General features: G+C 46.3%; 1 protein-coding gene and 2 non-coding genes across 3 annotated transcripts; all 3 read left to right on the top strand.

Annotated features, from left to right (window-relative positions):
- The first annotated feature begins 22,414 nt into the window (after positions 1–22,414).
- On the top strand, positions 22,415–26,608 carry TPT1 (tumor protein, translationally-controlled 1). Its single transcript, XM_052786094.1, has 6 exons — positions 22,415–22,591; positions 22,848–22,921; positions 23,330–23,520; positions 24,252–24,357; positions 24,850–24,966; positions 26,377–26,608. The coding sequence occupies exons 1-6, from the start codon at positions 22,438–22,440 to the stop codon at positions 26,377–26,379; spliced, it is 645 nt and encodes a 214-aa protein (XP_052642054.1). The 5' UTR covers positions 22,415–22,437; the 3' UTR covers positions 26,380–26,608.
- LOC128141668 (small nucleolar RNA SNORA31) lies at positions 26,182–26,311 on the top strand. Its single transcript, XR_008235134.1, has one exon. It is a non-coding gene; the product is annotated as a small nucleolar RNA SNORA31 (small nucleolar RNA).
- Positions 26,609–27,361: 753 nt separating the features above from the next.
- LOC128141669 (small nucleolar RNA SNORA31) lies at positions 27,362–27,492 on the top strand. Its single transcript, XR_008235135.1, has one exon. It is a non-coding gene; the product is annotated as a small nucleolar RNA SNORA31 (small nucleolar RNA).
- Positions 27,493–27,868: the final 376 nt, after the last annotated feature.

The raw sequence follows: 27,868 nt of genomic DNA, 5'->3' as shown, positions 1-27,868 counted from the left end.
GGAACCTCCAAAGCATCGCAGAACAGTGATACCGGGAGGCTGGATCCGACAGCTTGCTGAAACCTCCAAAGCATCGCAGAACAGCGATACCGGGAGGCTGGGGACATGAGAAGCAGAGGTGGGCACAAGCCGAAAGTAAAGCGTCGGAGCCTGGAGTTCGCGCAGCTGAGCGACCCTCTGCAAAGGTAAGAACCGTCATGGAAGATGAGGTGGCGGTTCGGCTCCTCGCAAGTATCCTCTCTATGAGAGGGCTCGAGGCAGATATTAAAGGGATTCAAGCCCTTGTTAAGTGGGCCCCGGAGAAGGGACGGTGCCAGTCAGCTCTGCTTTTCTTCAGCCCGCAAGAATGGCGAGAGGTCGGGGGAGGAGATGGGGTCCACGCTTTCCAAAGAAGAAGAAGCAGTAGTTAAGCTCCTCCAACATATACTCTCAAAGAGAGGCATAAAATATGATGAAGCTTGTTTAAAGCGGCTTTACAATGGAGCAAGGACAGAAACCTTTTAATTATTGTGGGTACAGCTTTTGAGCTTAGTACCTGGGAAGCTATCGGAACCTCCCTATGGGATGAAATTAGTAACGGGTCTAAAGAAGTTAAAGGTCTTGCAACTTTATGAAAAGTAATTAAGACAACTCTGCAAGAAATGAAAGCAGATCGTAAAGCGGCTGCGTCTGCTTTTGCTGCTCTCTCTCCCACCACAAGCGAAGGGGAAATGCAGGGAGAAAAACATAATGCAGCGAGAGAGACTTTTGGCTTCCCTGGAGCTTGTCCGCCTGCTTCTGTGCCCTTGAATTCCGCTCCACTCCCTGGGACTGCCGATATTAATCAGCTATCTGACAGTTCCCAAGCCTCCCTAACCGTACACTTAAAGGAAACCCTACAGAATCAGGAAGCGAGTAAAAATCCGCCTACGAGAAAACAGCCCCCAGATATTGCCGCTCAACATGAACAAATTATACCTAGCATATACCCTCCGTTGCCTCCGTCTACGCCTGGGCCACCTCAAGAGCATGAAGAGGGGCTGGAGCTCACTTTGCAGCAGTTGCAGTCAGTAATAGAAAAGCTGGCACAGCTGGAGGCTGCTGTGAAGCGAGAAAAACTGCCAGCCGTATCCTTTGATGCACCCTTCCCCCCCCGCCCCCCCCTCTTCCTCCTCCCCGTCCTTCAAACCCTTTTTTACCTCTGTCCCCTCCTTGTCCTACACCTATACCTCTGCCTTCTCCACCTCCCAGGGAACCCATCCCCACCTTTCCAGAAACAACGGACCCCCGGAATAAATGGCAGGGAATTATTCATGATGCCTTAATTGAGGGAGAAATCACAGCAGCTCCCACAGCGTTTCCGGTTATTGCTGGGGCTGGGGGTGGACCTAATCAATGGTTTCCATTTGATTAGAAAATCATAAAAGAAACCAAGGTTGCAATTGTTCAGTATGGTTTAAAATCTTCTTTTACGCAGGCAGTTTTGTCCCATATATTTTCTGGGTCAACCTTAACTCCACATGACTCGTGAATGCTTGCTAAAACCTTGTTGTCGCCGTCACAACAGTTATATTTTTTCCATAGGTGGCAGGAACTCTGCGATGATGCAGATGCAGGAAATAGGGGACGTCAACAAAATGATCCCTTATTTCAATGTGCTGCTCAAATGCTGATGGGTTCTGGACCATTTTCAAACGCCGCTTGGCAAGCTCAATTTGCTACTCAAGTTTTAATGCAATCACAGGAATTGGCATTTAAAGCTCTCCAAAGCATACCCGAGCAAGGAGAGGTTTCTCCTTCCTATGTTAATATTCGGCAGGGAGAATCTGAATCATTTGCTCAGTTTATAGACAGACTGCATACCGCATTGGAATCTCACGCAGATCTTGATAGTAACATGAAGGTTAAGTTGCTTGATCAGTTGGCGTTTGAAAATGCAAATGCGAAAACAGAGCAAGTATTGTGCACGTTACCTTGAGGTGTTACTGTTAGTGAGATGTTAGAAGCTTGCGACCGTTTGGGTGAACAAGGGAAAGCTGCTCTTTTTGCTTCTGCATTTGCCACAGCAGTGCGACCTCTGCTACAAACAAAATGCGGGGAAAGGTCAGGAGGCGCAATGTAAAGTTTATGGTAAGGTCTCTGGTGAAACACAATGCGATCGATGTGGGAAAAGAGGCCACATGACTAAAGAATGTAAATCAAAGTACCATGTCAGCGGCAGGGTTTTGGGAAACTCCCAACTGAGCGCGAGATCCCCACGCGCTACGACACAAATACAGGGTGTCTGGACAGCATCCCCTCCGCCACAGCAGGAAGTGCCGGACTGGACGTGGCAACAGCAGTAGAAGTAACTTTGTTGGACACAAGGGTGCATTGCATTCCATCAAACATGAAAGGACCTCTTGGTCATGGATTATGTGTGATATTGTTGGGGCGATTGTCAACATCTCGACAGGGGATTTTTGTCTTACCAGGAGTAATTGATGCTGATTACACTGGTGTGATCATGATCATGGTCCAAACAATAACGCCACCCGTGAATATTGCGAAAGGTGCACGCATAGCGCAGTTAGTTCCGTTTGAATCCCGAGTACCAAAATCTGGCAAACTTTTGCGAGGAGATGCAGGATTTGGATCCTCTGGTTCACCTGCAGTGCTATTGGCCTTAAATATTCAAAAGTCTAAACCAGAGGAGACAGTGAGAATTATGGGACCAAAAAACGAAACCATTGTTTTAAAAATGATCATTGATACGTGAGCAGATGTTACCGTAATTCCCAGAAGTAAATGGCCTAATGAATGGCAGCTAATACACACCACTGAAGAGATTTATGGAATTGGTGGGATGCAATCCACTAGTGTGAGCAAAGAGCATTTAAATTTCTGTTTTTCTGATGGCTCTGAGGTGAAAACACGACCATACGTTTTGAACGTTCCCATCACATTGATTGCGCGAGACATCTTGAGTCAACTGGGTGAGAGGCTGACAACTCAGGGTTTTTAATCACGGCCATTGAAGGACTGCCAATCCTAAAACTGAGATGGAAAACTGAAACACCGGTATGGGTTGATCAATGGCCGCTCAATGCAGAAAAGCTGTCCAAGATTCAAGAGTTAGTACAAGAGCAGCTAGAGGCAGGACATATAGTTCCCTCTACTAGCCCATGGAATAGCCCAATTTTTACCATCCCAAAGAAAAATGGGAAATGGTGTTTGTTGCACGATCTGCATGTGATCAATGCAGTAGTGCATGATATGGGAGCCTTACAACCTGGATTGCCCTCCCTGGTAATGATTCCAGTACATTGGAACATTTTGATTATTGATCTGAAAGATTGTGGGTTTTTTTACTGTACCGTTACATCCTGAAGATCAAGAGTAGTTTGCTTTTACAGTACCATCAATAAATAAGGCAGAGCCTGCACGACGGTATCAATGGGCAGTTTTACCACAGGGAATGAAAAACTCTCCTACCATGTGTCAACATTTTGTTGCTTGGGCTTTGAAACCAATCAGAGAAAGATTTGCTCAATTTCTGATCTATCACTATATGAATGATATATTGAATGCAGGGAAAAAATCACAGAAAGCAGCTTGTGTGTGGCAGGAGGATGGGAAATGGCAGACGCACGTGCTGCAAGGAGACGGGCAAGATAGCCTGCAGACCTTAGAGCTCAAGGCGGTCTGTTGGACCGTCTTAAAATGGATTGATGAACCTTTGAATGTGGTGTCTGATTCGCTGTATGTCATCGGAGTAGTGCGCCGCATAGAGGACACCCTACTGAAGCGTACTGCCAACCCTTGGCTAGGAAGTTTGTTTCAAGAATTGCTGCGCGCCATTAACACAAGGCAACATCAGTATTGTGTCATCCACATTAGAAGTCATATGTGGGACGTTGGCCTAGGGGAAGGAAATGCCAGAGCAGATGCGGCAGTCAGTTGGATCACACACATGCCTCCCTTGAATCAGTTTGAACAGGCACAGAATAGTCATGCAAACTTTCATCAGAATGCCCGTGCGTTGCGAAAACAATTTAGACTTACACATAGAATCATAGAATCATAGAATCATTTCGGTTGGAAAAGACCTTCAAGATCATCAAGTCCAACCATTAACCACGCCCCCTAAACCATGCCCTGGAGTACCCTATCCACTCGCTTTTTGAATACCTCCAGGGATGGTGACTCAACCGCTTCCCTAGGCAGCCCATTCCAATGTTTGACAACCCTCTCAGTAAAAAAATTTTTCCTAATATCTAACCTAAATCTCCCTTGCCTCAACTTGAGGCCATTTCCTCTTGTCCTATCTCCAGACACCTGACAGAAGAGACCAACACCCTCCTCACTACAACCCCCTTTCAGGTAGTTGTAGAGAGCGATAAGGTCTCCCCTCAGCCTCCTCTTTTCTAGACTGAACAACCCCAGATCCCTCAGTCGCTCCTCATAAGACTTGTGCTCAAGGCCCCTCACCAACTTGGTTGCCCTTCTCTGGACACGCTCAAGCAGCTCAATGTCTTTCCTGTAGTGAGGGGCCCAAAACTGAACACAGTACTCGAGGTGCGGCCTCACCAGTGCCGAGTACAGGGGAACAACCACCTCTCTGTTCCTGCTGGCCACACTGTTCCTGATACAGGCCAGGATGCGATTGGCCTTCTTGGCCACCTGGGCACACTGCTGGCTCATATTCAGCCGGCTGTCAACCAGCACCCCCAGGTCTTTCTCTGCCGGGCAGCTTTCCAGCCACTCTTCCCCAAGCCTGTAGCGCTGCATGGGGTTGCCGTGACCGAAGTGCAGGACCCGGCACTTGGCCTTGTTGAACTTCATACAATTGGCCTCAGCCCATCGATCCAGCCTGTCCAGATCTCTTTGTAGAGCCTCCCTACCCTCAAGCAGATCGACCCTGCCTCCCAACTTGGTGTCGTCTGCAAACTTGCTGAGGGTGCACTCAATCCCCTCATCCAAATCATCAATAAAGATATTAAACAGAACAGGGCCCAACACCGAGCCCTGGGGAACACCACTCGTGACCTGCCGCCAACTGGATTTCACCCCATTCACCACGACCCTCTGGGCTCGGCCATCCAGCCAGTTTTTCACCCAGTGAATAGTGCACTTATCCAGGCCACAAGACACCAGCTTCTCCAGGAGTATGCCATGAGAGACAGTATCAAAGGCCTTGCTGAAGTCTAGGAAAATAACATCGACAGCCTTTCCCTCATCCACTAGGCGGGTCACCCGGTCATAGAAGGAGATCAGGTTGGTCAAGCAGGACGTGCCTTTCATGCTGACTGGGCCTGATCCCCCTCTTATCCTGGAGCTGCCGTGTGAGTGCTCTCAAGACAAACCGTTCCATAATCTTTCCCGGTACCGAGGTCAGGCTGACAGGCCTGTAGTTCCCCGGATCCTCCCTCCGACCCTTCTTATAAATGGGAGTCACATTGGCAAGCCTCCAGTCCTCTGGGACCTCCCCTGTTGACCAGGAACGCTGATAGATGATAGAGAGTGGCTTGGCAAGGACCTCAGCCAGTTCCCTCAGTACTCTTGGATGGATCCCATCAGGTCCCATAGATTTGTGAGTGTCCAGATGGCGTAACAGGTCCCTAACTAATTCCTCCTGGATTAAGGGGGGTATGTTATGCTCTTCAACCTTACCTTCCACCTCATGAGGTGGAGTACCCTGAGGATGACTGGACTCACTATTAAAGACTGAGGCAAAGAAGGCATTAAGTACCTCGGCCTTTTCCTCATCACTGGTTGCTACGTTCCCTTCTGTATCCATTAAAGGACAGATATTCTCCTTGGGATTCTTTTTACTGTTAACATATTTGTAAAAACATTTTTTGTTGTCCCTTACACTAGTGGCCAGATTTAGTTCTAGCTGAGTTTTCGCCTTTCTAACTTTCTCTCTGTATGATCTAACAAGATCCCTGTACTCCTCCCAAGTTGCCTGCCCTTTCCTCCAGAGATGATAAACTCTCCTTTTTTTCTTAAGTCCTAGCAAAAGCTCCCCATTCAGCCAGGCCGGTCGTTTTCCTCGGCGGTTTGACTTGCGGCACATGGGAATAGCCTGGTCCTGAGCCATTAAGATTTCCTTTTTAAAGAATGTCCATCCCTCCTGGACCCCTTTGCCCTTCAGGACCGTCTCCCAAGGGACTCTCTCAACCAGTGCCTTGAAGAGGCCAAAGTTAGCCCTCCAGAAGTCCATAGTGGTGGTTTTGCTGACCACCTTCTTTGCCTCACCAAGAATTGAAAATTCTACCATTTCATGGTCACTAAGCCCAAGACGGCCTCCAACCATCACACCTCCCACCAGTCCTTCCCTGTTCGTAAACAACAGGTCTAGCAAGGCTCCTCCCCTGGTTGGCTCACCCACCAGCTGTGTCAAGAAGTTATCTTCCACACACTCCAGGAACCTCCTAGATTGTTTACTCACTGCTGTGTTGTATTTCCAGCAGATGTCTGGAAAGTTAAAGTCCCCCACAAGGACAAGGGCACACGATTCTGAGACTACTGCCAGCCGCTTATAGAATGATTCATCCATCTCTTCAACCTGGTCAGGCGGTCTATAACAGACTCCCAGCACAATATCTGTCTTATTGGCTTTCCCTCTCATCCTCACATGCAGAGGCCCAAGGAATTGTTCGAGCATGCCCCCAGTGCAGCCATCATGGCCCAGGCCTCGGTTTGGGAGTCAATCCAAAAGGCTTGCGAGCCCTTGAACTGTGGCAGATGGACGTTACCCATGTAACAGAATTTGGGCATCTGAAATATGTGCATGTTACAGTTGATACATTTTCAAAATTCATTTGGGCCACTGCTTTACCTGGAGAGTGAGCTCTTCATGTAAAGAAGCATCTCACAGCTTGTTTTGCTGTTATGGGGGTCCCAGAACATATTAAGACAGACAATGGCCCAGCTTACACAAGTCAGAGCGTTTCTCGATTTTTGGCTACTTGGGGGGTAAAGCACAGCACTGGACTCCCGCATTCTCCAACTGGTCAAGCTATTATTGAAAGAACACACAGAGTACTAAAGGACTATCTTGCCAAGCAAAAGGCTACAGAGGACTTAGACCCTGTACAGCGACTACACAAGGCTCTTTTTACTTTGAATTATCTGTGCTTAACGGAAGGCAGGGAGGAGCTGCCTGTGGTCATACATCATACAACAGGTGAAGGACCATTGTGGGTACCAGCGCGATTTACCGGAGCTGCACGACAACCGAGAGAAGCCGACAAGAACGAAGACATCTGTGCCTCCGCAAATTAGCGGCCCTGCTGGCCTTTTTAGACAGTGTGTAAGATACCTTGTAATGTTAAGATGAATACTAATCAAAAGATTGGCAATCATTTGAGCCCGAAAGGGTACCATTTGTGTATAACAAATCTGTTCCTACAGTGGGTGACGAGCGTCATGGCCATACATCGCATTAACCCTCAAGTAAATATGTGGGTCACATGGGCAAATGCGACAGGTCAGCACTCCTTTTGTTTGGCAATGGCATCAGCTGCAGATCCATTTCGCACTTGTTTAATTGGAATACCCCAATTTAATGCAGAGGAGTTTAAGAGTCATAGCACTGGAAACTGTAGCAAAAGTAAGTCTGTAGCACAGTGTGCCGCGCAATTAATTAATATGGCAAACGTCTCGTTGCGCTGGGACCCGCAGGAGCTAAATCTGCTGGGATCAATGCCCATTGACAACTCTACCAAAAACGTAACGCAAACTTGTTTTGTATTTGGCGGTTCGTTACTTGCTGGCACAAACATGTATAAACCTCAGAGTTGGTCTCAGTGGACCAATGTAACAAGCCGCTCTACGATATATGGCTATATGAATGCAGGAGATTTTTGTGGTACCAGCTGCACCGAAAGTCAAAAACGAGGCCTTGGCGCCTTAGGAGCAGAGACAAGAGACAGTAAGCAATCTATATGGGTAAACAATACAGCTAAAGCCTTACCCCCTGGTGTGTTTTTAATTTGTGGCGACCGAGCTTGGCAAGGCCTGCCAAAAAATGCAATAGGAGGACCGTGCTATTTAGGTAAGCTCACCTTATTTGCACCTTCCATTAGGGCTTGGAGGAACTTTACAAGAAACCACCCTCGGAGCAAGCGAGCAATAACGCGGTTGACTCCCGAGTGCAATGATAAGGTGGAACTTTTGGGAACACCTGCAAGGGTAGCGTTGTCTCTCCTCCTCCCAGGTGGTGCAGCAGGGAACGCTTTGAACAATTTAAATAAGCTTGCTTGTTGGACGCAAAAGCAGTTTAACACAACTGCTGATGTAATCACGCAATTATTAGCTGATCAGAGTAGCTTGCGCCATGCTGTTTTACAAAATAGAGCTGCCATTGATTTTTTGTTATTAGCCCAAGGACATGGCTGTGAAGATTTTGAAGGAATGTGTTGTATGAACTTGACTGATCATTCTGAATCCATTCACAAGGCACTGTCGCTGATGAAGCAACGCATGTCTCATATTACGGTGTCAACATCTCCATTTGACGAGTGGCTAGCCAGCTTGGGCCTTGGTGGATGGCTGGGAAACTTATTTAAGGAAGGAGTTCGTTTGATTGTTTATGGATTGATATTTGTTATAGCAGCATGTATATGTGTGTCGTGCATAAAAAAGGGTTTAGAAAAGATAGTAAATCAGGCCTGGCTTGTCCAAAAACAAAAAGGGGAAATTGTGGGAGATTTCATGGAAAATGGGGGACATTTCTTTGAGCCTGATTATTTAGAGTTAGCATAAGTAGGCCGCAGTTAGCATGAGTGGGACAGGGTACGTGACAGCTGCAGTACGAACGGACTTTGAACCACCAGAAAAACAATGGACATGAGGAACTTGGACAGTGGAGCAATTAATAAACAAGATAACAGAACTGCAGAGGCAAGAAGGAGCTGCAAGAGCTTTAACGCAATTAAGAAAGCTGTCATTTCGGCTTAGAGCATTTAGCTGCGGGATGGGGATTTAGGAGTTGGTTTGTAACTTTGTTAAAAATCGGGGTTTCTTTTATTCTTGTGTATTTTATTAGGTATAATGTTGCTTTTACTGTGTTTAATTAATTGTGTTCATAGATCTTGTAGGTTACTTTGATCAACGTGAAGGGTCAAGATTCTTTGTGCATTGCAACTGCATCACAAAGCCCATGAACGAATAGACAGGGTGGCTATGACTCGTGCAGTGCGCCTGGCCAGCAAGCGCATGTGTCATAGGCTCCCCATGTTGCAACCGAGGCGGATTTTGGCACCCGCTGGCCACATGTGCTGAAATCCGTTCCTCTGCAGAAGTATAAATACCGGGATTTTCCGAAGAGCATCGGGCTGGTGTATGGCAAGGCCATCGTTGCCTACGTGGGGACGCCCACGTAAAGCTGGCACCTACCGATTGCTGGGCTGAGTTTGCGGTGCAAGGCGGCACCAGAATGTATGGATGGTCCATCTTCCTCACAGTCCTCGGTTGGATGTAGTCACGGATACTGCCGCAAGCCAAAGAAAACATCTGGGTGACCCTGGCTGACGTGACCGGACAAGATTGCTTGTGCCTCCGTACAGCAGCACCAAGCAATCCCTTTTTCACAGGTTTAATAGGGGGTTCCACTGGCATCAGTGAAGTTTAAGAACTTATTGATGGAAACAATTGATGAAAAAACAAAAAGGGGGAATTGTTGTGGACACATATTTAGCTAACGGTCGCAAAAGTATTCCAGACGCCTTTAGAAGGCCTTGAACAGAATAAACAAGAAGACAAAAAAAAGAAAGATGCCAATTAGAAGAACACAGGTGCACATTCCAAGATAAAGGGATCTTGGCACGAAGAACCTCAATTCGGCAGTTTATCTTAACCAATTAGGCTGAGACAAGTTTTGCATGTTTTAGTTAGTATAACCAATTGTGTCCTATGTTTAGGCGCGTGTACAGAGTTAGTATAACCAATTGTGTCCTATGTTTATGCGCGTGGACAGAGATAGTATAACCAATTATATTTTAGCTTTTGGCGCGTGGACAGCTGATGTTTAGCTTGACAAGGTATGTAAGCACGCTATTTGGGCAATAAAGGGAGAACAACTTTAACCGTATCGGTGTCTGGTTGTTACTCGGCTCATGTCTCCAGGTGGGTCCCTGCTACACTGTTGTCATTTTATTAGTGTTATCATTATCATTAGTAGTTTCTTCTTTTCTGTTCTATTAAACCGTTCTTATCTCAACCCACGAGTTTCACTTCTCTTCCCGATTTTCTCCCCCATCCCACTGGGTGGGGGGGAGTGAGTGAGCGGCTGCGTGGTGCTTAGTTGCTGGCTGGGGTTAAACCACGACAATGATTAAAAAAATGTAACAACTGCAGTCATCTTAATAATACTACTGTATCACACACCAGAGAAAACCTGAACACATATATTCAACAGTCTTTACCTCTCAGCTTTCTACTGGACATTTGCAACAGACAACTAAAGTTATCTGACCACCAGTACATTCTCCAAGAGTTATATATGCAAGTCCATGTGTGCAGTATATGCAGTCTGTAGCTTTCATATTTTTCACATAAAAAATTATTTATTAGCTAACAGTAGTTAACATTGTATGCTTGTTAATATAATTTTTAATTCTTTAAGATAGATATATGAATGAAAACAGTACTGTTGAAATATTGGGGGGATAGCACAAGTCTGTCTTTCTCCCCTTTGTGCCTCCTGGTAAATCCATAGCTATTCCTAGTACAGTTTTTAAGCTAGCAGGTCCTTCATATTAATGGTATAAAAGGGCAAATAAAGGACTTCAAAATTCTGAATACGACTGAAATTGCACTGATAGTGAAAAGAGGCTGGAACAGTGCCTGCTGCTGTTCACGTCTCTGCAACTGGGCTTGAGCAAGGGGGTGCGATTCTTACATGCTTTGTAATACTCAGCCTTCTGTCTCAAGGCTTAAAAGGATCTCAACCCATATACTGCACTTCTAAGCTGTTAGTAATGAGTCTTAGGGGTACTTCTATGTGGTCAGTTACTGCCCACAGGTACATGTTATGAATAAAGGGACTGAAACCAAAAGATAGAAGCCCAAATTGAGTGCCAAGAGCAAGACCTGAGCATCACAGGAAGCTCCTACCTCCTCTGAGAACCCAAAGAAAATTACTTAGGTTCCTAAATACAGATTTACAAGCTTGGCCCTGAACACCCTAGAAAGCGGCACTGCTCCAGCAGGGCTGGGGCATGGGACTTTGCAGCTGTCAGTCCAAAACCCAGCCCTTTTTCATACTTCTCTTTCACGGTTAACATGTTGTAACTTGGGGATGCGAGGCCAAATGCCACACTGTGAAAACAAACCCTGTAGCTCTCTGAAGACCAAACTCCTGCATCAGCACCACTGAAATATTTTATCATGGCAAGATCTCGGGTTCTTACTATCCTTCTTGAATATCCATGATCTCCATAGTTTTGTCTCCCTACCTATGGAAATATGTAATAATTTGTCACAACTGCATTAAATCAAAAGAGATGCTATGAATGAATAAACACATTTGGTCAATCTATCTACCAACTGTCATGGTTGTTTTCAGGAGTGGAGAATATCATCAGATATCAAGGAAATTACAAAGAAGAATTTTCATGGCCCTTAATTTTTAGTGGGCTACAACAATCAGAAGATCCAGCCTTTGTGTTTGTACTTTTCATGTGAAATCCACAAAAAAAAAAAGAATTGCAAGTAAAAATCACTGCCCCGAGCCTCTGCCTAGGTGAAACTCCAAGTAGTACAGACACGTTGCACCTACAAGCAGTCAGGTTGTTCCTCTGGCAAAGCTGACCCTCAGAGAAGCAGCTTGCTCATAGGTCAGGGCTGCACACAGAAACTGAAACGGTGCCTTTTGTGTTCAGCAATGGCAGAACTGTTCGATGAACTACTGGAGAATTTGCTTTTCTTTTTGTCTGTATGTCTTATACGAAGCATGTGAGTGCGGGCTTTGGATAAAAGCCAAGTCTTTAAATAGCACTGGCTGCCGGCAGAAATCCAAAGGAATGGATGATAAACTCAGATTAATAGAAAGAAAGGTAAACTGTCCCCATTTCCATGGCATTGCTCTTAAGTGCCTGGCTGGGGCTCACCCCCTTTGCCTCACCGCAGAGGAGTTTGAAAGCAGAGGCCAATTTGTATCCTGCTATTTAGGGGCCGACCGCGGCTCTGGGCAGCACCAGCACACCAGACCCTGCACGCTCTCACCGTGTGTCTGCAACACCCACTGGAACCAAAACCAACTCCTCAGCTTCTCTCTCAGATGTTCAGCACAAAACTATACATGAATGGTGAGGAAATGCACCAAAAAGACAAGCGGAATAATTTACATACATTTGATGTTCAGCATAGTGCATCTGTTGCATGGTTTCCACATTCATGCTGTTCTCAGTGGAGAACCATTTGCTTTGTGCTGTAAGAGCATACACCCCCGAGCCTCCTCTTTTCTCCGCGTTCACTTGCTCCTGTATATATTAATTTCAATGGGATTTCTTCTTGGTTTCTTATCCCCATAGAGTAATAACGATTTGTTCTATCAACCCTCACAGTAGGTGGACAAACATTAGTAGCCTCATTTCATGCATGGAGAATCTGAGACAGGAGGGTTATGCACTGACTGCTGTCACAGAGAAGAGCGGCTGTAAACACCAGTTTTGGCACAAAGGAATTTCTTTGTTGCCTGCCAGGTGTGTACCGTGCTCCCACCCATGCTGTTGAGCTTTTCAAAACTGAAGGATGGCACAACCTTTTAGGAAAAAAATAACAAACCCAAACCTAACAGGCATTGTGCGCATCGTGGCCACAGTGGTTTTCATTTGCAACAGAAAAATATGTATGCTCAACTTTGGATGTGCATATATGTCTTTTCGATCTCCTGATGTGCTTTGCTTGCTTGCACACATGTAAATGTTTGTGCGTTGAGATGTGCACGTATGTCAGGATGTCCCAGATGGGAAATTTGCTGTCGTTTAATGCCCGGTGAGCCACAGGTGGAGGAATATAGGACTAGACCACATTGCAGAACAACTCAGAAATAAGACAGATGGAAGGCGCCTGTGGCTGCCCAAAAGACTGCAGAGGGTGGACGTGATTTCTTGGCACGGCTGAAACAAAGCAGCCTGACCTCGCAGCACCTCCATAATCCTTCGCTTACCCAGGGATACCCAACGCACAGTCATTAAACAGTAAGGAAGCTGATGGCAGCTAAACCACTTGACACGTGTGAGGGCTTTACTTGCTCTTTCAAATGTCAAAACCAGGTCAGAACTATGAGACAGCAAAATTAGACCAGGAAAAATCCTCAGGCTGGCAGCTAATGCAGTTTGCATAGCTGGGAGCTGGTGAGCAGAGCAGGCAGCGGCCCTCCCTCACCTCAGCACAGTCCCACAGCTCGCCAAGGGTTATTTCAGGCCAGAGAAACAGCCAGAGATGATTCCCCAGCCTCCTCGTGACCTTCTTGCTCCCTCTTCATTCCTAGGACTGTCCCTTCCTGAGGCTGCACATGATTGGTAAGTTAATAAAGGCGATTCAAGGGTACAGGATATCTCTTCCAAACCCTTTATCCTGCAAAACCTACAAACCTATGCAGAGGAAGATTTTTGTAACATTTCAGTGTTAAATTTCCCGGCCTCCAGCAGTCCTTGGCTGAAGGGCTTCTTCCTGAGCCAGAAGTGCTTAATAGCCTTTTCTCCATTTTTTCAATGACTCTTTCTAATTGCTTCTGCATTAATCTAAACTTTTGGCATCCACAGCATCCTCAAGCACTAAGTTCCACAATATTACTTTACACAGGGTGTTAAAAGGAGCCTTCTTTTGTTTCTTCTGAACCTGTCAGCTCATCATTTTCTTGATGTTCCCATAGTTTCTGTGTGCTGAGAGGCAGTGAATAATTAACCTTTTTTAACTTTCTCAGTGCCGCTGTTAATTTCAAAGACCGCCGTCATACCCACCACCTCAGATATCTCTTAAAGCTGGTGTGTCCTATTCCAGTTTATTATTTCGCTCCTTGCCTCTCTTCTTGGTACTGTTACTACTTTTATCATACCCTTCTGACACTGGGAGGCCAGAACTGCACATGGCATTTGACATGGAATATCCCTTTGGTCAGTTGGGGTCAGCTGTCCCGGCTGTGTCCCCTCCCAACTTCTTGTGCACCTGCTCGCTGGCAGAGCATGGGAAACTGAAAAATCCTTAACTTAGGATAAGCACTACTTAGCAACAACTAAAACATCAGTGTGTTATCGACATTATTCTCATACTAAATCTGAAACACAGCACTATACCAGCTACTAGGAAGAAAATTGACTCTATCCCAGCTGAAACCAGGACAGGCATACAGCAGTTATATATAAAATGTGTATGTGCATATATATATATATATTTACTCTGTGTGTGTGTGTATACAGACATATACATGGCAGGGATGTTTCTGGTTTTATTCTCTATTTCTTTCTTAAAATTTAATTAACAGTTTAGTCTTCTGATCAGCCCTGAGAGCTGCTCTTACGTTTTCACAGAAGTACCTATTATCACTTCAAGCAAACTCAGCCCTGAATTGTATTCATTAGCTAAACTGCTTTTTATCTGTAAAGCTTCTTGGTAGAAATACATGAGACGGGCTGGTTCCTCCATTTCTCCTCTCTACCTACAGTATCATGGCCCCACAGATAGACTTTCATGTGCCCCTGGCCTGGTGAAGGAACCAAACAGTGGAGAACATCCTGGTTCATCCTGTGTGGAAGTACTGACAAATAATACAGAAATTTTTCAGTTAAATATGGAAACTGTGCAGCCAAGTGTCCATGTAGAATGAGGCAAACTGAGCTCCATAAGGATCTGAGCATCAGACAGACCCCTAAATCCACTTTAATACAGGTTATGATCCATCCTATATTTACAACACTCACAGGGGAATGGGAGGACCCAGCCCCCAGCCCCTTTTTCAGTAAATGTTTGTTCTGCAGAAGAGGATGGTAATCTCCATCATCAGGAGATCTGAAAAACAAGGTAGACAAACATCTCCCCAGAGTGGTGCATGTCTAACTAATCCCCCTGATGCAAGAAGACTGGCTGATTGACCTCTCAAGGTCCTTTCCTACCCTAATCATAAAGTGCCTAGGATTATCAGCCATCTCACAGATAGATAAACAGATAGGCTCTTATGTTCTCAGAGCACAGCACATTCATGGGGGACAGTTTGCAAAGAGCTTCTTCTACCACCCTTCCATTGAAATTCCCCATTTCATAATGGCTCCTACAGTACTGCCGTACCTTTCTAAAACAATATCAACCAGAGCAGTTCAAAATCACTCAGAAGCTGGATGATACCTCCTGACACTCCAACATATCCTTTGTTGCTCAGGTCCCTTTTTGATTTTCACAGAAGGGGGGAATATAGTAGACAGAAAATCCTTATCAGAAAATAATGAATAACAAATCTGTCTTGGGATCTTTGAAGATAACAGCAGGTTTGTGTTTGCAGCTGACAAGCGTTATGAACTCAAGTTACTGGATTGCGTTTAGGAAGCTGCTTTCCAAAATGCAGTCTTTTGATCCTGTTGCCTGCTTTCTCCTACAGTATTTTAAAGTGATGCTTTGCACAACTGGGAGACCAAAAGGTTGATCTACCCCTTTCCTTATAATGCCACCTTTATTCCTGCCATTCTCCTGGAGCATCTGCAGCAAGGTTTGCTTTATAAACATAACTGAGTGTGTTCCTTATTTATTACCTGCTGGCAAATCCACTGCCAGAATTTTAGGAATAACACCATTAACATGCTGCGTGCTCTGATGATTATTTCTCTATTGACAAGACTGAGAGCTCACACTGCATAACAATGAACTAAAAAGCAGGCAGCGACGGATTAAAACAATAGAATTCAATTTCAGGCTTCAAAACATTTGTGAAGCAAACACCATTTTGAAAAATGGCAAATGAACGAGTTTAGCATGGCAGGATCAGCCCCTCTAATGGTTAAAAACTCAACAGACCCAAGCAGGGATGCTAATTATCTGGAGAGAACGGTATTTGTGTGCAGCATCCAACTGGCCAGGAGCCCAGAGGAGTTCTGTCGGTTACAGGCCCAAGATCAAATTTTTCTTGAGCTGGTCCTGGGGCATTCCAGGTGATACGGGAATGACCCCAACACCAGTGGAAAAAGCTCTGGCCTCCTACCAAGATGAGTAGAGCCCTGCTTGCCATCCACCGGCTCCTGTCCTGCCATCTAGTGGGGTGTCTCCGCATGTCACAGGTACCCAAATAAGCAGAAAGTCTTACATCTGGAGGGCAAATGCAGAGATCTAGCGGGGGAAAGTCTTCTTTGAGTCTTCCCGAAGTTAACTGAGGATACAGTTCAACTCAGCGTCTTCAGGGAGAAAAATTAGGCAGAGAGGTTAGCTGGCCTTAGAAAAAAGCTGTTCAACTTTAGAGGGGTGTCTGCAGATATAAGTTGTAACCTTGGCTCAAGTTGCAGTAAAACCAGCTGCAGTGTGAGCCAGAGCCATGAGCGGCCTTGCTGGGACCCTCTCCCCCCATGGCTCCGCAGCTGCGTTTGTGCTCGGGCCCTTCCCTCGCTCCCCACCTGTGTTATGCTGCAGCCATGCTCTGCCTGACCCTGGATCTTGCTCATCCCAGCTCTGGCTTGACTTCAGACCTTGGTCCCACTCCGCTGGCCTCGCTGGGGCAACATGGGGCTGAGTCCTTGCTGGGGAGGACACTGGCCCTGCCTGCCTTGCCACCACCCATGCTCCCAGCTCCCCTTCCCTTATGGAGCAGGCCCTGCTGCTCCATGAGAAGTCAGATCCAGCTCACTTAACAAAGGGATCTAGTGGTGAGCCATCTCTGCTGTGGAGGTTAAATAGGATGAATTCCACCCTCATTCTTTACAAAGCAATTGAACCAGCCAGGTGTGCATTGAATTTTTAAATTTTTTTTGTGGATGAATTTATAAATCTTCCACTCTGCAGATTAAGCAGAGTCCTGGCAAGCACAGGTAGGTAAATCCCTGCTCACCTTTCCCTTAGGTTTGGCATGCAGCCCTTTCTGCAGCATAGCTCTGATCTGAGTCAAAGGACTGTACCACATTGTATTTAAATAGGACTAAAGTAGGGAATCCTACCTGGATTACAGCTCTGGGCACTGAGGAACCTGAATGCTTCTCCCTCTGCACACATGTGATTTCCACGCAGACCCATCTTGCCATGCAGGACAACACACACATTCCTCTTTGACAATGTCCCTTTTCTAAACCCTCTTGTCCATTCTGAATAGGGATACGAGGATATTATTTTTATCCCAATTGTGTAACCAGTCTAAACAGGTGTCAATGACAGCACATAGTTCATCTAGGAATCACTGGGTGACAGAGAATAGGGCTAGAAAGGAGCTAGAAGCAGTCTGTACCTCTGTTGTAGGGCAGGATCAGCTATTATCTGTGTCATTCATGGTGGATCTATCATGCTTTCTGATCTCATCTGAGCAGTTTTCTACCCTATTCTCAAAAACCTGCAGGGACAGAGAACTAGGTAGACAGCCTATTCCTTGCTTCTCTATTGACAGTACTGGAAAGCATTTTCAATGCCTAATCTAAAACTCCTTGGAGCAAAATAAACCATCTCATATTCCTTCGACTCATTCCTGCTGCTCTTCTGAACCTTTTCCAGTTAGTCCATACCTTTTTCAAAGCATGTTGCTAAAGCTGGAGTCAGTGCTCCAGGAGGTATTCACAGCACTGAACAGAGCTCAGCCCCTCACATCTTTAAGACAGCAGAAGTTTCTTACATGTAACATCACCACTTATATATTCCAATATGGCATGGGCTTTTCTTAAAACAGGTAAGACAGACGATATTAGGAAAAATTTCTTCACCGAAAGGTTTATCAAGCACTGGAACAGGCTGCCCAGGGAAGTGGTTGAGTCACCATCCCAGGAGGTTATTTAAAACACGCGTAGACATGGTGCTTAGGGACATGGTTTAGTGGTGGATTTGGCAGTGTTAGGTTAACGGCTGGACTCGACAATCTTAAAGGTCTTTTTCAACCTAAACGATTCTATGATTCTGGTTCAGCTTTGGATCTGCCAGTGCCCCAGGTCTTTTCTGCAGAACTGCTGCCCAGCTCTCTGTCCTGTGTCTGTAGCTGATCATTTCTGCTCTGCACTCAAGAGCATGACATCAGAACAGCCATGACTGCAGCATCAGCTCAGCATCCCCTGGCATTTGCCAGCAGCAGAAGCCTAGGGAAGAGTGGAGGACCAGGGCCAGTAGAAAGCAGCACTTCCCCCATACACCCTCTCAGCTTCTAGCAGTGTGTGGCTTAGAGCTTGCCTGAACCTCATGTTGCATCTTTGTGTTTAAAAGCCTTCGATAGGTTTTCCTTTAGTAAATTTGTTTGACTGCTCAGTGACCTACTGGCCTTGTCCAAGTGCCCTCTATTGATTCAGGCCATTTGTCCAATGTGTCAAGATCATTGTTTAATTCTAATCTCAATCTCCAATACACTTGTGGTCCTTCCTGACCTAATGTTGTCTGCAACTTTAATGAATGCACCCTCTATTCCAGCACTCTGCACGTTAGTGAAACACTGAATGGTAGCAGACCCAAGACAGGAGCGGGCCTGGCTACCATAGTTCTTTTAGTCACAGGGATGTTTATAAGGTTCCCAAGTCTAAAATGTGGCTGCAGCTTTGGGCAGCACCTTGCTTCAAAGTTCCTATCTTGGCAATTCCCGTTTTTCCTGAAAATGCACTAGTTGCAGTGCAGCCTGACACCCTCACGCATCCCCACTGGCAGGGTTTTAGGTAAGCTGAACTGGTGCACGTAATGTCACCGATAAAAAGCCTTTTTGTTGCTGTGCAGTGACCTCTCTGTCTGTTCGAAGAAGTGCAGCCAGCCATCAAGCAAAAGAGAGCTGTGGGTGTACAGCCAAGGGAGATGCAGAGGATTTTCAGGGGCTCAGCTGCAACAGAAAGAATTGTAAATACTGTAAACGTCAGGGTAACACCACCTACATTTCTTCTGACTGCAGGAGGGGTTGTTGCTGAACGGAAGACCTTTCTTGTAGTCAAAAAAGTGATGCCTTTGTCTGGGATATCTTCATCTATCTAATCCAGCCTAATGTATTCTATTATTTGTGAATAGATCAGACCCGATAAGCTACACTGATGATCAAAGCTCAACTCTTTCAAGCAGCAATCTTGGGATCTGGGATTCTGGCTTAGTACATTGCCAGCGTAATCTAAATTACAAATTCTGGCTCAAGCTCCAGAAGGCTCCAAGGATTGCCAGGGACTGAAAGGCTGGCTATATTGCATAACCTAAACACACCTGAAAGAACCAAACTGATGGCCTGGTTTTCTGCGGTCAATTCCCAATTAATAGGAAGGTTTAGCACCTAGAGGTCAAATCTTTATTGCCCTGAAACTCCTCCGGGAAAGAACTTGAACAAAACCAGTTAGAGCTGCAGTGTTCATCTGGATGGGTGGAATGAGGGGCTACGAAGTCACAGCTCCCATTTCAGTCCTAAATTCCAGCCAGATTTGTGAAGACACAAGCTGATCACAGGCTTGTCATGCACCCTCTCTCCCAATGCAAGAGCCTTCATGCCAGGAGATGCACTGGGGAACGGGGCATTGGGCCCAGACTGCCCTGCCAGGCCTCTCTGCAGTGCTAGGTCTCGCTCAGTCATTTAGTCTTCGATTTTCCAGTTTCTCGCTACCAGGATATATATATATTTTTAGGACCCTCTGCCCTGCATCCAGCAAATGATGTAAAATATCACCACTACTATGTGACTTTCACAGCCTTGTACAAAGGTTAGAAGAACGCATCGGTGCCATCCCTTACCTCAGAGCCCAGCCTCCCGTCTCTTCCTCCAGCCTCACCTCTCATTTATTTCCACTGATTGCACTTCGCAGGATACTTAGCTGCAGGCAGGATCTCCTCCCTTTTCATTCAGCTCAATGGGAGCTGCCACAATGGGCTGAAAACGTGCTGTTTACTTAGAGGAAGAATGGCAAAGTATTAGCCATCATCCACCATTTTAATCCAAGACACAATCAGTTGAGCACAGTTGTATCCAGATGCTGATATTTGATGGAAGTGAGTAACGCTGCAATAATTCACGACTAGCTGAGTTGTGTCTTCCATGAGAAAAGCTTCTTGTGAGACTCTGCAGACACCTGTCTAGAAAATCCTCCTCAAATGATATTAAAAGCCTCATCTACAAAAACACAGGACTTCCATCAGTCCTTGGGGATTTACACGTCTCCAAAGATGAGGTACACTGTCAGGAAAACCTGTCACATCATTTTTAGCTGTCAGTCAGCACCTACAAAGACCCTGCTGTGGAGGGACCACCTTTTTAACCTACCACTCTGGAATGTATTAACAAAATACCTATTCTCTCTGGATGTGAGAGGTGCTTGAAGGGGCTGCCTGCACAGAAAGCAGGTGAGGAACACCAAGGTTTTCTTCAAACGATGCTGGTTTCTGGGGAGAAAAAAAAAAAAAAAAAAATATAAAAATGCATTTTCGAATCTAGTTCATCACAAAGTATCAGCACGTGACAGAATTATCTATTTATATGGCATCACAGGAAATTTTCAGCACTGGTACCTCAGTGAAGTGATTCTTGCAAAGCCTACACCAATTAAAATATCAGTAACTTAGTCCTGGGATTTATTCAGGGTTGTCTGAGTTTAAATCAGTTTTAAAAGCAACTCAAGTTAAATGGATGCAAAACCCGGTCATGTCAACACTCCTAGTCTCATTTAAAGCTTTTTCAACTTGATATTGATTTAGCTTAACTCCACATCAAACTGGTATTCGCACAGGAGCCTTGACCTATTTAACTGATGCATTTTTAAATAATATCTCCCATTTCACAGCTGCAACTCTGAATATAGACCTACAGGCAAAGCAACCTGAAGGTCCACCTACTTTAGCAGTTGTGCTGAAGGTTTTCTACCCTGGCTCCAGTAAATTGAGTCAACTGCTGAATTTGTAAGAGGTTTCAATACGACTAAAGAAATATTCATTTTTCTAGAACAAACTCTTCAAAATAAAACCAAATTGAAGCACACCTACTAACTGGATGTTTTTAGCTGCATATTACACTACGGAGAAGGAGCCAAATGTTCCCCTGTCACTCAACCCACTGCTAAAGATGTAAGTTGCTCTTTTTCTACCGTGGTTTGTAAAAAAGAGGGGCTATCTTTTCTCAGGCCAGCTGCCACTGAGAAAAAAAACAGATAAGCTTTTGGGCAGAAGCCCCTTCTTCAGGTCTGAAACAGCACCAGCAGTCTTGAAGGTGAAGAACAGCAGAGAACGACTTATAAATTTAATTGGATTACGTAAGCAGCTAGACCATCTATAAAAAAAAAAAAAAAGGGCACTGATATCTGGAGCAAAGGAAGGGATAGCAGGGGAGGAGGAGATAAAAGATGAGCTCCTCTGGCACACACAAAGCAAGCAATGAGTAATTTACTGCTTGAGGAGGGTGAGGAAGAGGGACTTGTACCCTGTGCCCTGGTGTCTCTGTCAAGTCTGGGATCGTTAGCAGCATTAAGCATTTTAGGTCCCATGATGTCCTTTGAAGGTATTTTGTCAATGTCCCCTAAGAATCAGGGTTCAAGGGAGGTCTGCATTTATTTCAACTGTGGCAGGCTGCTGCAGAAAAGTACGTGCAAGGGGGGAAAAAAGAGGCCTAGGTATTACTGTCCTTCTGCCTTTCATCTCGACCCCAACTGCTGGGCTTTCATCTCACTTATCTGTGGAAAAATAGGAAAGATATACCTGCCCCAACCGGTCCTTTCACAGGCACAGAAGCCGTGCCTCTGAACGTCCCGAACTCGATTTATCTGCCGGAGTAATAACAGGAAGAGTCTAACAGCTTCTTAATTATTTGTCCATTAAAAAAACCAGCATGTATTTGGAGAAGGCACAGCGCTTGGGACAGCGAATACATGCTGCGGCCCTTACGAGGCATCAGGAGCTCCACAGCGAGTGAGCGAGCACAGCCCACGTTGCAGCAGTCAGTACAGACAATGGGAGACCATAGCGAGACACCTCGTAGGTGAGAAGGCAGCCGATAACACGCTTGTTGCCAGGCTGTCAACGGAGCGAGTGACACAGCAGCACCCTGGAGACGCCTGGGAAAGGCTGGGAGCGTTTCTCCTCACAAAAAAAAAAACCAACCCCTCAAGCTTGTGACAGAGTCGGAGTTAAAGATTACACCCCCCCTCTACCCTCCTCAGCTGAGGGGAAAGACGACGCCAGCTTCGCCGGCTCTGTGAGGGGAGGGCGGCTCGCGCGGCGCCCTCGCGCGGCCGTTTGGGCGGGAAGGCGGTTGGTGGCGTTCGCCACCAACCGCCTTCCCGCCCAAACGGCCGCGCGAGGGCGCCGCGCGGCGGGCGGGCGCGCATGCGCGATGACGCGCCGCGACGTGCCCGCTATATGAGCACCCGGCAGGCGCTGACTCGGCCCTTTCCGCCTCGCTCCCGCCCAGCTCTCGGGTCGCTGCGCAGAGACCCGCCGCTAAATCACCACAAAACATCCTTCTTTCCCCTCCTTCCCGCCGCCATGATCATCTACCGGGACTGCATCAGCCGTAAGGATTGGCGGCGCGGGGAGGGGAGAAGCCGGGCGCTCGGTGGTTTAGTCGGTCGAGGGCGGGGGGGAGAGAAAAGCGCTTGGCCGCGGCCTGCGCCCGGCCGCTGGGCCTGGTGCTGCCGCGCATGTGCAGTACGGGCGGCTGAGGGAAAGGCGGCTGAGGGGAAGGCGGCCGAGGGCCGGCCGGGGGAGGCGGAGGTCGGAGGCTGACCTGTGTGTCTTGTGTGTGTGTCCCCTGCCTTTCCTCCTCACAGAGGACGAGATGTTTTCCGACATCTACAAGATCCGGGAAGTGGCGAACGGCCTGTGCCTGGAAGTGGAGGGGAAGGTGAGTGACCCGCCCGCCCCCGGGGAGGGAGAGGGAGGGATGCGGGGGACTCGAGGCCGGGTTGCTGCGTGGAGGTAGGATTCGGGGGTTGGCTTCGCTGCTGGACGTCCGAGAGGGGCAGATTCACCACGGCCTGGTGCCTGTGGCCAGGGCAGGGCCGGCCGCTGTCAGGCGTGAGAGGGCACGGGGCAGCCAGGCCGGAGTAGAGCACTGGTGGTGTAACGAAGCTTTGGTCAGGCACCGGGAGAGGAGCCTGGCTTAAGAAATCTGTGCTCAGGCTGCAGTCGGGTTCCTTGCGCTGAACTGTGGCTCTGAAGTCATGCCCTGCCGTCAGGTCATAGATGTGTAAGAGCGGTAGCGTTAAGATTTTTGCAGAGCCGTTAAGTTTTTTGATGTCTCTAAATCTAGATGGTCACCAGGACAGAGGGTCAAATTGATGACTCTCTAATTGGTGGCAATGCCTCTGCTGAAGGTCCTGAGGGAGATGGAACAGAAGCCACGGTCATAACTGGTGTTGATATAGTAATAAACCACCACCTTCAGGAAACCAGCTTTACAAAAGAATCCTACAAGAAGTACATCAAGGATTACATGAAAGCGTAAGTGTTGATAGGCTTTTTCTTCAAATGGGATTGCAAAAATTTTAGGCCGCTGAGATTTTAAAAACGGCATTGAACTTTATTCCTTGTAGGTGTTAGTTCTGGTACAGGTGCCAAACTGGCTGTGAACTGCAACAATGTCTTAATACTTGGCAAAACTGGAGGTCTAAAGAATTGATACTGGAATATCTAAGTTTATCTTGGCTGAGGCAGAGGACCTGATCACGTGCTTTGGATATTATTTGTAACCTTGCTGTTTTCTTTTGGATTTCTCTGTGCCAAACATTCATGTGGAAGGGAGTGAGGTGGCGAAGAAAAGCTTCCTGAAGCTTTTCTAACTTGACGGTTTAAATGTCCAAAAATAGTATGTGTGAATGGAACTTTTTGCTAATTCAAGGTGTAGTTTCTGCTACTCGTGGTTCAGTGGGTTAGTATTAAAGATGAAAACAAACACTTTGTGATACTGATGGTGCTCTTGGTGCTGTGAAAATGGCTTGCTAATTCTTGTCTACCGCTAGCCTACAAGTAAAATGAGCTTGATACGAGTGGCAGGCACTGTTCTGCTAATTCATTAGCAAAAATAAGTTAAAAGTGGGGGGCTTTGAGAGGGGGAGGGGCAGCAAAATCAAACAGTTTGACTGCTAGTAACTCTTCCTGTTACGGTGTGATGCTGCACAGTGAGGTTACATAAGCTAGAACACGTTTTCAGAGCTTTTTTTTTTTTCTTCCAGAATCAAAGCCAGACTTGAGGAACACAAGCCAGAGAGAGTAAAGCCTTTCATGACGGGGGCTGCAGAACAAATCAAACACATCCTTGCTAACTTCAAAAACTACCAGGTAATGAAACTTACGTCTCCTTATAGCAGTATTGCAGTGATGCAAGCTGCGATTAGTTCAGCAGATGAACCAGCTTGTTGAGAGTTTCAGGGCTCCTGTTGTGAGGACACCTAACTTGCCCTTCTCTGAGAGTATCAGGGGCTCTGAGAGTCAGGGAGGAGAAATAGAAAAAGACTTAGGTGTTTGGGGATGTCATTTCAGCTTGCCATGCTTGTAGTTAGCTACATTTGTACTTGCCACCATTTAGGAACTGTGGAGTTAAAGACTTGAAAGATGGATCACTTTGGCCCCTGCTGTGTCTTACTCTGCTGTTCATAGCAGTGTGGTGAAGTTACATGGTACTGAAATGGACAAGCTGCAGAAAGCAAAATCCTGCAGCTGGTCAGGGGGGCTTTTAAACTGAACTTGGAGATGTTACAGCTTGTTTGTATAAAAAGGCACTTTCTCCTGGTAATAGCTCATTAAATGTCTCAGTAACACATTTCTCTGAAGTTCTTTGTAGGAGAGAACATGAATCCAGATGGTATGGTGGCTCTCCTGGATTTCCGTGAGGATGGTGTGACCCCGTACATGATTTTCTTTAAGGACGGCTTAGAAATCGAGAAATGTGTAAGTACTGACCTGAATTGGATGAATGTGCCTAACTACGTGATTAGCTCTTTCAATGCATCACTTGTTCTGTCGTATCCCTCTTAAAGTTGAACAGTAGCTGCCAGTTTAAAAACTTAAAGTTCATGTAAGTACAGCCTAATTGCTGCTTCGTGTTACATAAAGTGGCTGAAGCTTTCCTTGTACACTATTCAAAGGGGACATAGTTTCACTGCAATGATTCATGGTGACTTAATGGCTGAGAAATGCAGAAAGAATTGCCTTGGAGAGATGTGTGTAATTGGTAATGGTTTTAAACTATTAGATGAAAGACAGTGTCCTTTGAAATGGAGCACTTCTGCTCTGGATCCCTCTTGTGGGGGGTTAATTCTGAAGTACCTTACATGGTCACGTTCCATCTTCTTTCACTTAATGCGATGTCCTTACTTTGTTATGTGAGAACTGTCTGTTTAAATATTGCCCTAAATTTGGGAACATGGTAATACTTGGCCGAGTGCTTAACCTTATTCTATCTGGAATCTCCAACTGCCTGAGCTCAGGCAGCTCCTGTGGTCTGCTTTAACTACTCTATCTTGGAATGTGGCTCCAATGAAACAGTATTTGGACCCCCCAACACTTGCATTTTTTGGCTTATTCGGGGAGCTGTGGAATTCACTGCAGACTAGCAGTGTGGGATCACCAATTGCTTTGCCCAGTCATTGTAGGCTTACGAAGCCTGTTTATAGCCAGCTAAATTTATCTGTAAAGCCTCTTGCAGGCTTGCTGGTATGAAAGTCATGTAAAGATGAACCAACTTCTAGAGCGGAGCAGTGGCCCAACTAAAGGAATACTTTTATTGGCCAAAACAGGCACACCACCTCCTGCATGTCCTGGGCCCTAGAACAGGTGGTCACCTGGAAGGTGCCTCCTCGGAGCAGAAGCTTGTGTGCATCTCCCCTACTTGGACAGACCTTTTGGATGTGTAACTCCATTTGCTTCAAGATGGAGTAAAAGAATTGCAGCAGGGTGTTCCAGTGGGCAAAAAACTGTTCCAGCTTCTTGGTACAGCTGTTGCAAGAGATAGCGTGTACATTGTAAGCTTTAGTACTTGTTTAGGATGTGCTCTTGAGAGGAACTCCGGAACTTGGTGTGTCAAGCAAAAAGGGTGTGAATGAGTATCTTGCCTGGCTTGCTCAGCAGCTGATGCCAGTTGCTCTGTACGATTATAAAAATGATCAGCATCCTCTGATAGACCATGAGCACTCTTCCTGTTGCTCTCTGGTTTGCACTAAGATGCAAAAATAACTTCCTTGCGCTTTCTGCCTGCCTGACTGTGGCAGCTCAGATTGAATTAGGGAATACACAAATAAGTTGTAGAAACTTAGTGTGACTGTCATGACCTTGAACTAACACTTGCTACTCTTGTTTCAGTAACAAATCAAACAGTATGGTTTTGGATCACTTGTCTTCATAGCTGGCTGCTGTTTCTTCTTCATCGGCACAACACCAGGAATCGGCAATGTCTAACAACTGGACTGATGTCATCTTGAGCTTTATTCACTTATTTTGACCCTGATTTGGAGTGGAGGCATTGTTTTAAAAAAAAAGAAAAAACCAAACATCTGTCATGTAGGTTGTCTAAAATAAAACTCATTTAAACCCATTCTAGGTGATGCCTTTTGGTCTATAGTGTGTTTCTTAAGGTGACTTGCAGGAGAGGTTGCAGCAAGGTGTTTGTCCAAGGATCTGGTACTGTCACTAGTATAGCCTGGTCCTAGCACACCACAACTTGACTGTCTCCAGACAGACTTCATGTGGTTTCTACCTGTGGCATTGGAGTGCGAGAGCAGGCTGAGGTCAATAAGGCAAAGCCCAAGAAATGTCATCGTAATGGAGTGGACCACCTTCATCTTTCATGCTTGCACAGAGACTTGCCTCTGGAAGAGATACCAAAATTAATTAAAAAAAAAAAACCAAACAAAACCAAACGCAGAATGGAATATGTGCTGTTCAAGCTGAGCTTCTTTGTCAGACAAGGACACTTGGGCCTGTCCTCACTTGTAGTATGACTTCAGGATCAAGGTAGGAGGATGGATGGAGCAGGAGTCTTAACACCAGCACTCTCTCTGAGCCCAGGTACTGGGAACATTGTGGGGAGAGGGTGAAATCACTAGGTTTTCCAACACAGGCTGGCTGTGGTACTGGCTCCTTTGTATTTGACAGCTGTTTAGGAGCAGACTAACTAGAACTCAGTCAAGCTGCAGGATTTTGGGGGTTTTCTGTACTTCTTGGGGAGAGAAATGTCAGAATGGCCTAGCCCTGTCCTAGACTTACCACAAAGCAGGTGTATGTGTGGGCTTGAGCCTTACCTGAGCCTTTGTAGCTTCAATGTTCCTGCTGTGTTGCCTGTTAGGAAATGCATCTGTTTGACAGACCTGGAGCAAACAGCTGTTGCTTTTCTGGTTCTTGCTGAAATGCAACAGTAAGGGGTTCCTTGCGCTTTCTACCTGTCTGACCTCGGGGCAGTCTGAATAAAGGAACACAAAACGCCTTTGCGGAGCCCCAGCTGGGGCTAAAGGGGTTTATGTCACTGCTGACAACACGGTGGTGTGTGCCTGACCAGGGTTGTTGCCTTGGACTGTAAATCATTAACTCTTCTTACTGCAGTGATGGCAGAGGTACAGGAGGTTAAGGTGCCTGAAAGGGGAGGGCATGACCCACTCTTGCCAGCTGTTGACCTCTGAGGCCTCAGACTTCTATGTCAGAATTTTGTTGGCATTTTTGCTGTCTTGTGTCAGTTTTTGGCCCCTGGTGCTGGAGGGCTGAGATGGATGCGGCAGCAGGCTGGGAGGAGGGAGAGTGTCTGCAGAGGTGGGGGTGGAGCGTGCCCTAGTTATCTCGGAGGTTCCCGTCTGGTTTAAAC

Source organism: Harpia harpyja, chromosome 4 (genome assembly GCF_026419915.1).
Source record: "Harpia harpyja isolate bHarHar1 chromosome 4, bHarHar1 primary haplotype, whole genome shotgun sequence".
Lineage (NCBI taxonomy): Eukaryota > Metazoa > Chordata > Aves > Accipitriformes > Accipitridae > Harpia > Harpia harpyja.
This window is presented reverse-complemented; position numbering and strand designations above follow the sequence as displayed.

Coding starts and splice junctions, on each gene's coding strand:
- TPT1 (XM_052786094.1), top strand. CDS start 22,438: ATGAGCACCCGGCAGGCGCTGACTCGGCCCTTTCCGCCTCGCTCCCGC. Junction 22,922..23,329: donor GCCTGGAAGTGGAGGGGAAG/GTGAGTGACCCG, acceptor CTCTAAATCTAG/ATGGTCACCAGGACAGAGGG. Junction 24,358..24,849: donor CTAACTTCAAAAACTACCAG/GTAATGAAACTT, acceptor ATTTCTCTGAAG/TTCTTTGTAGGAGAGAACAT.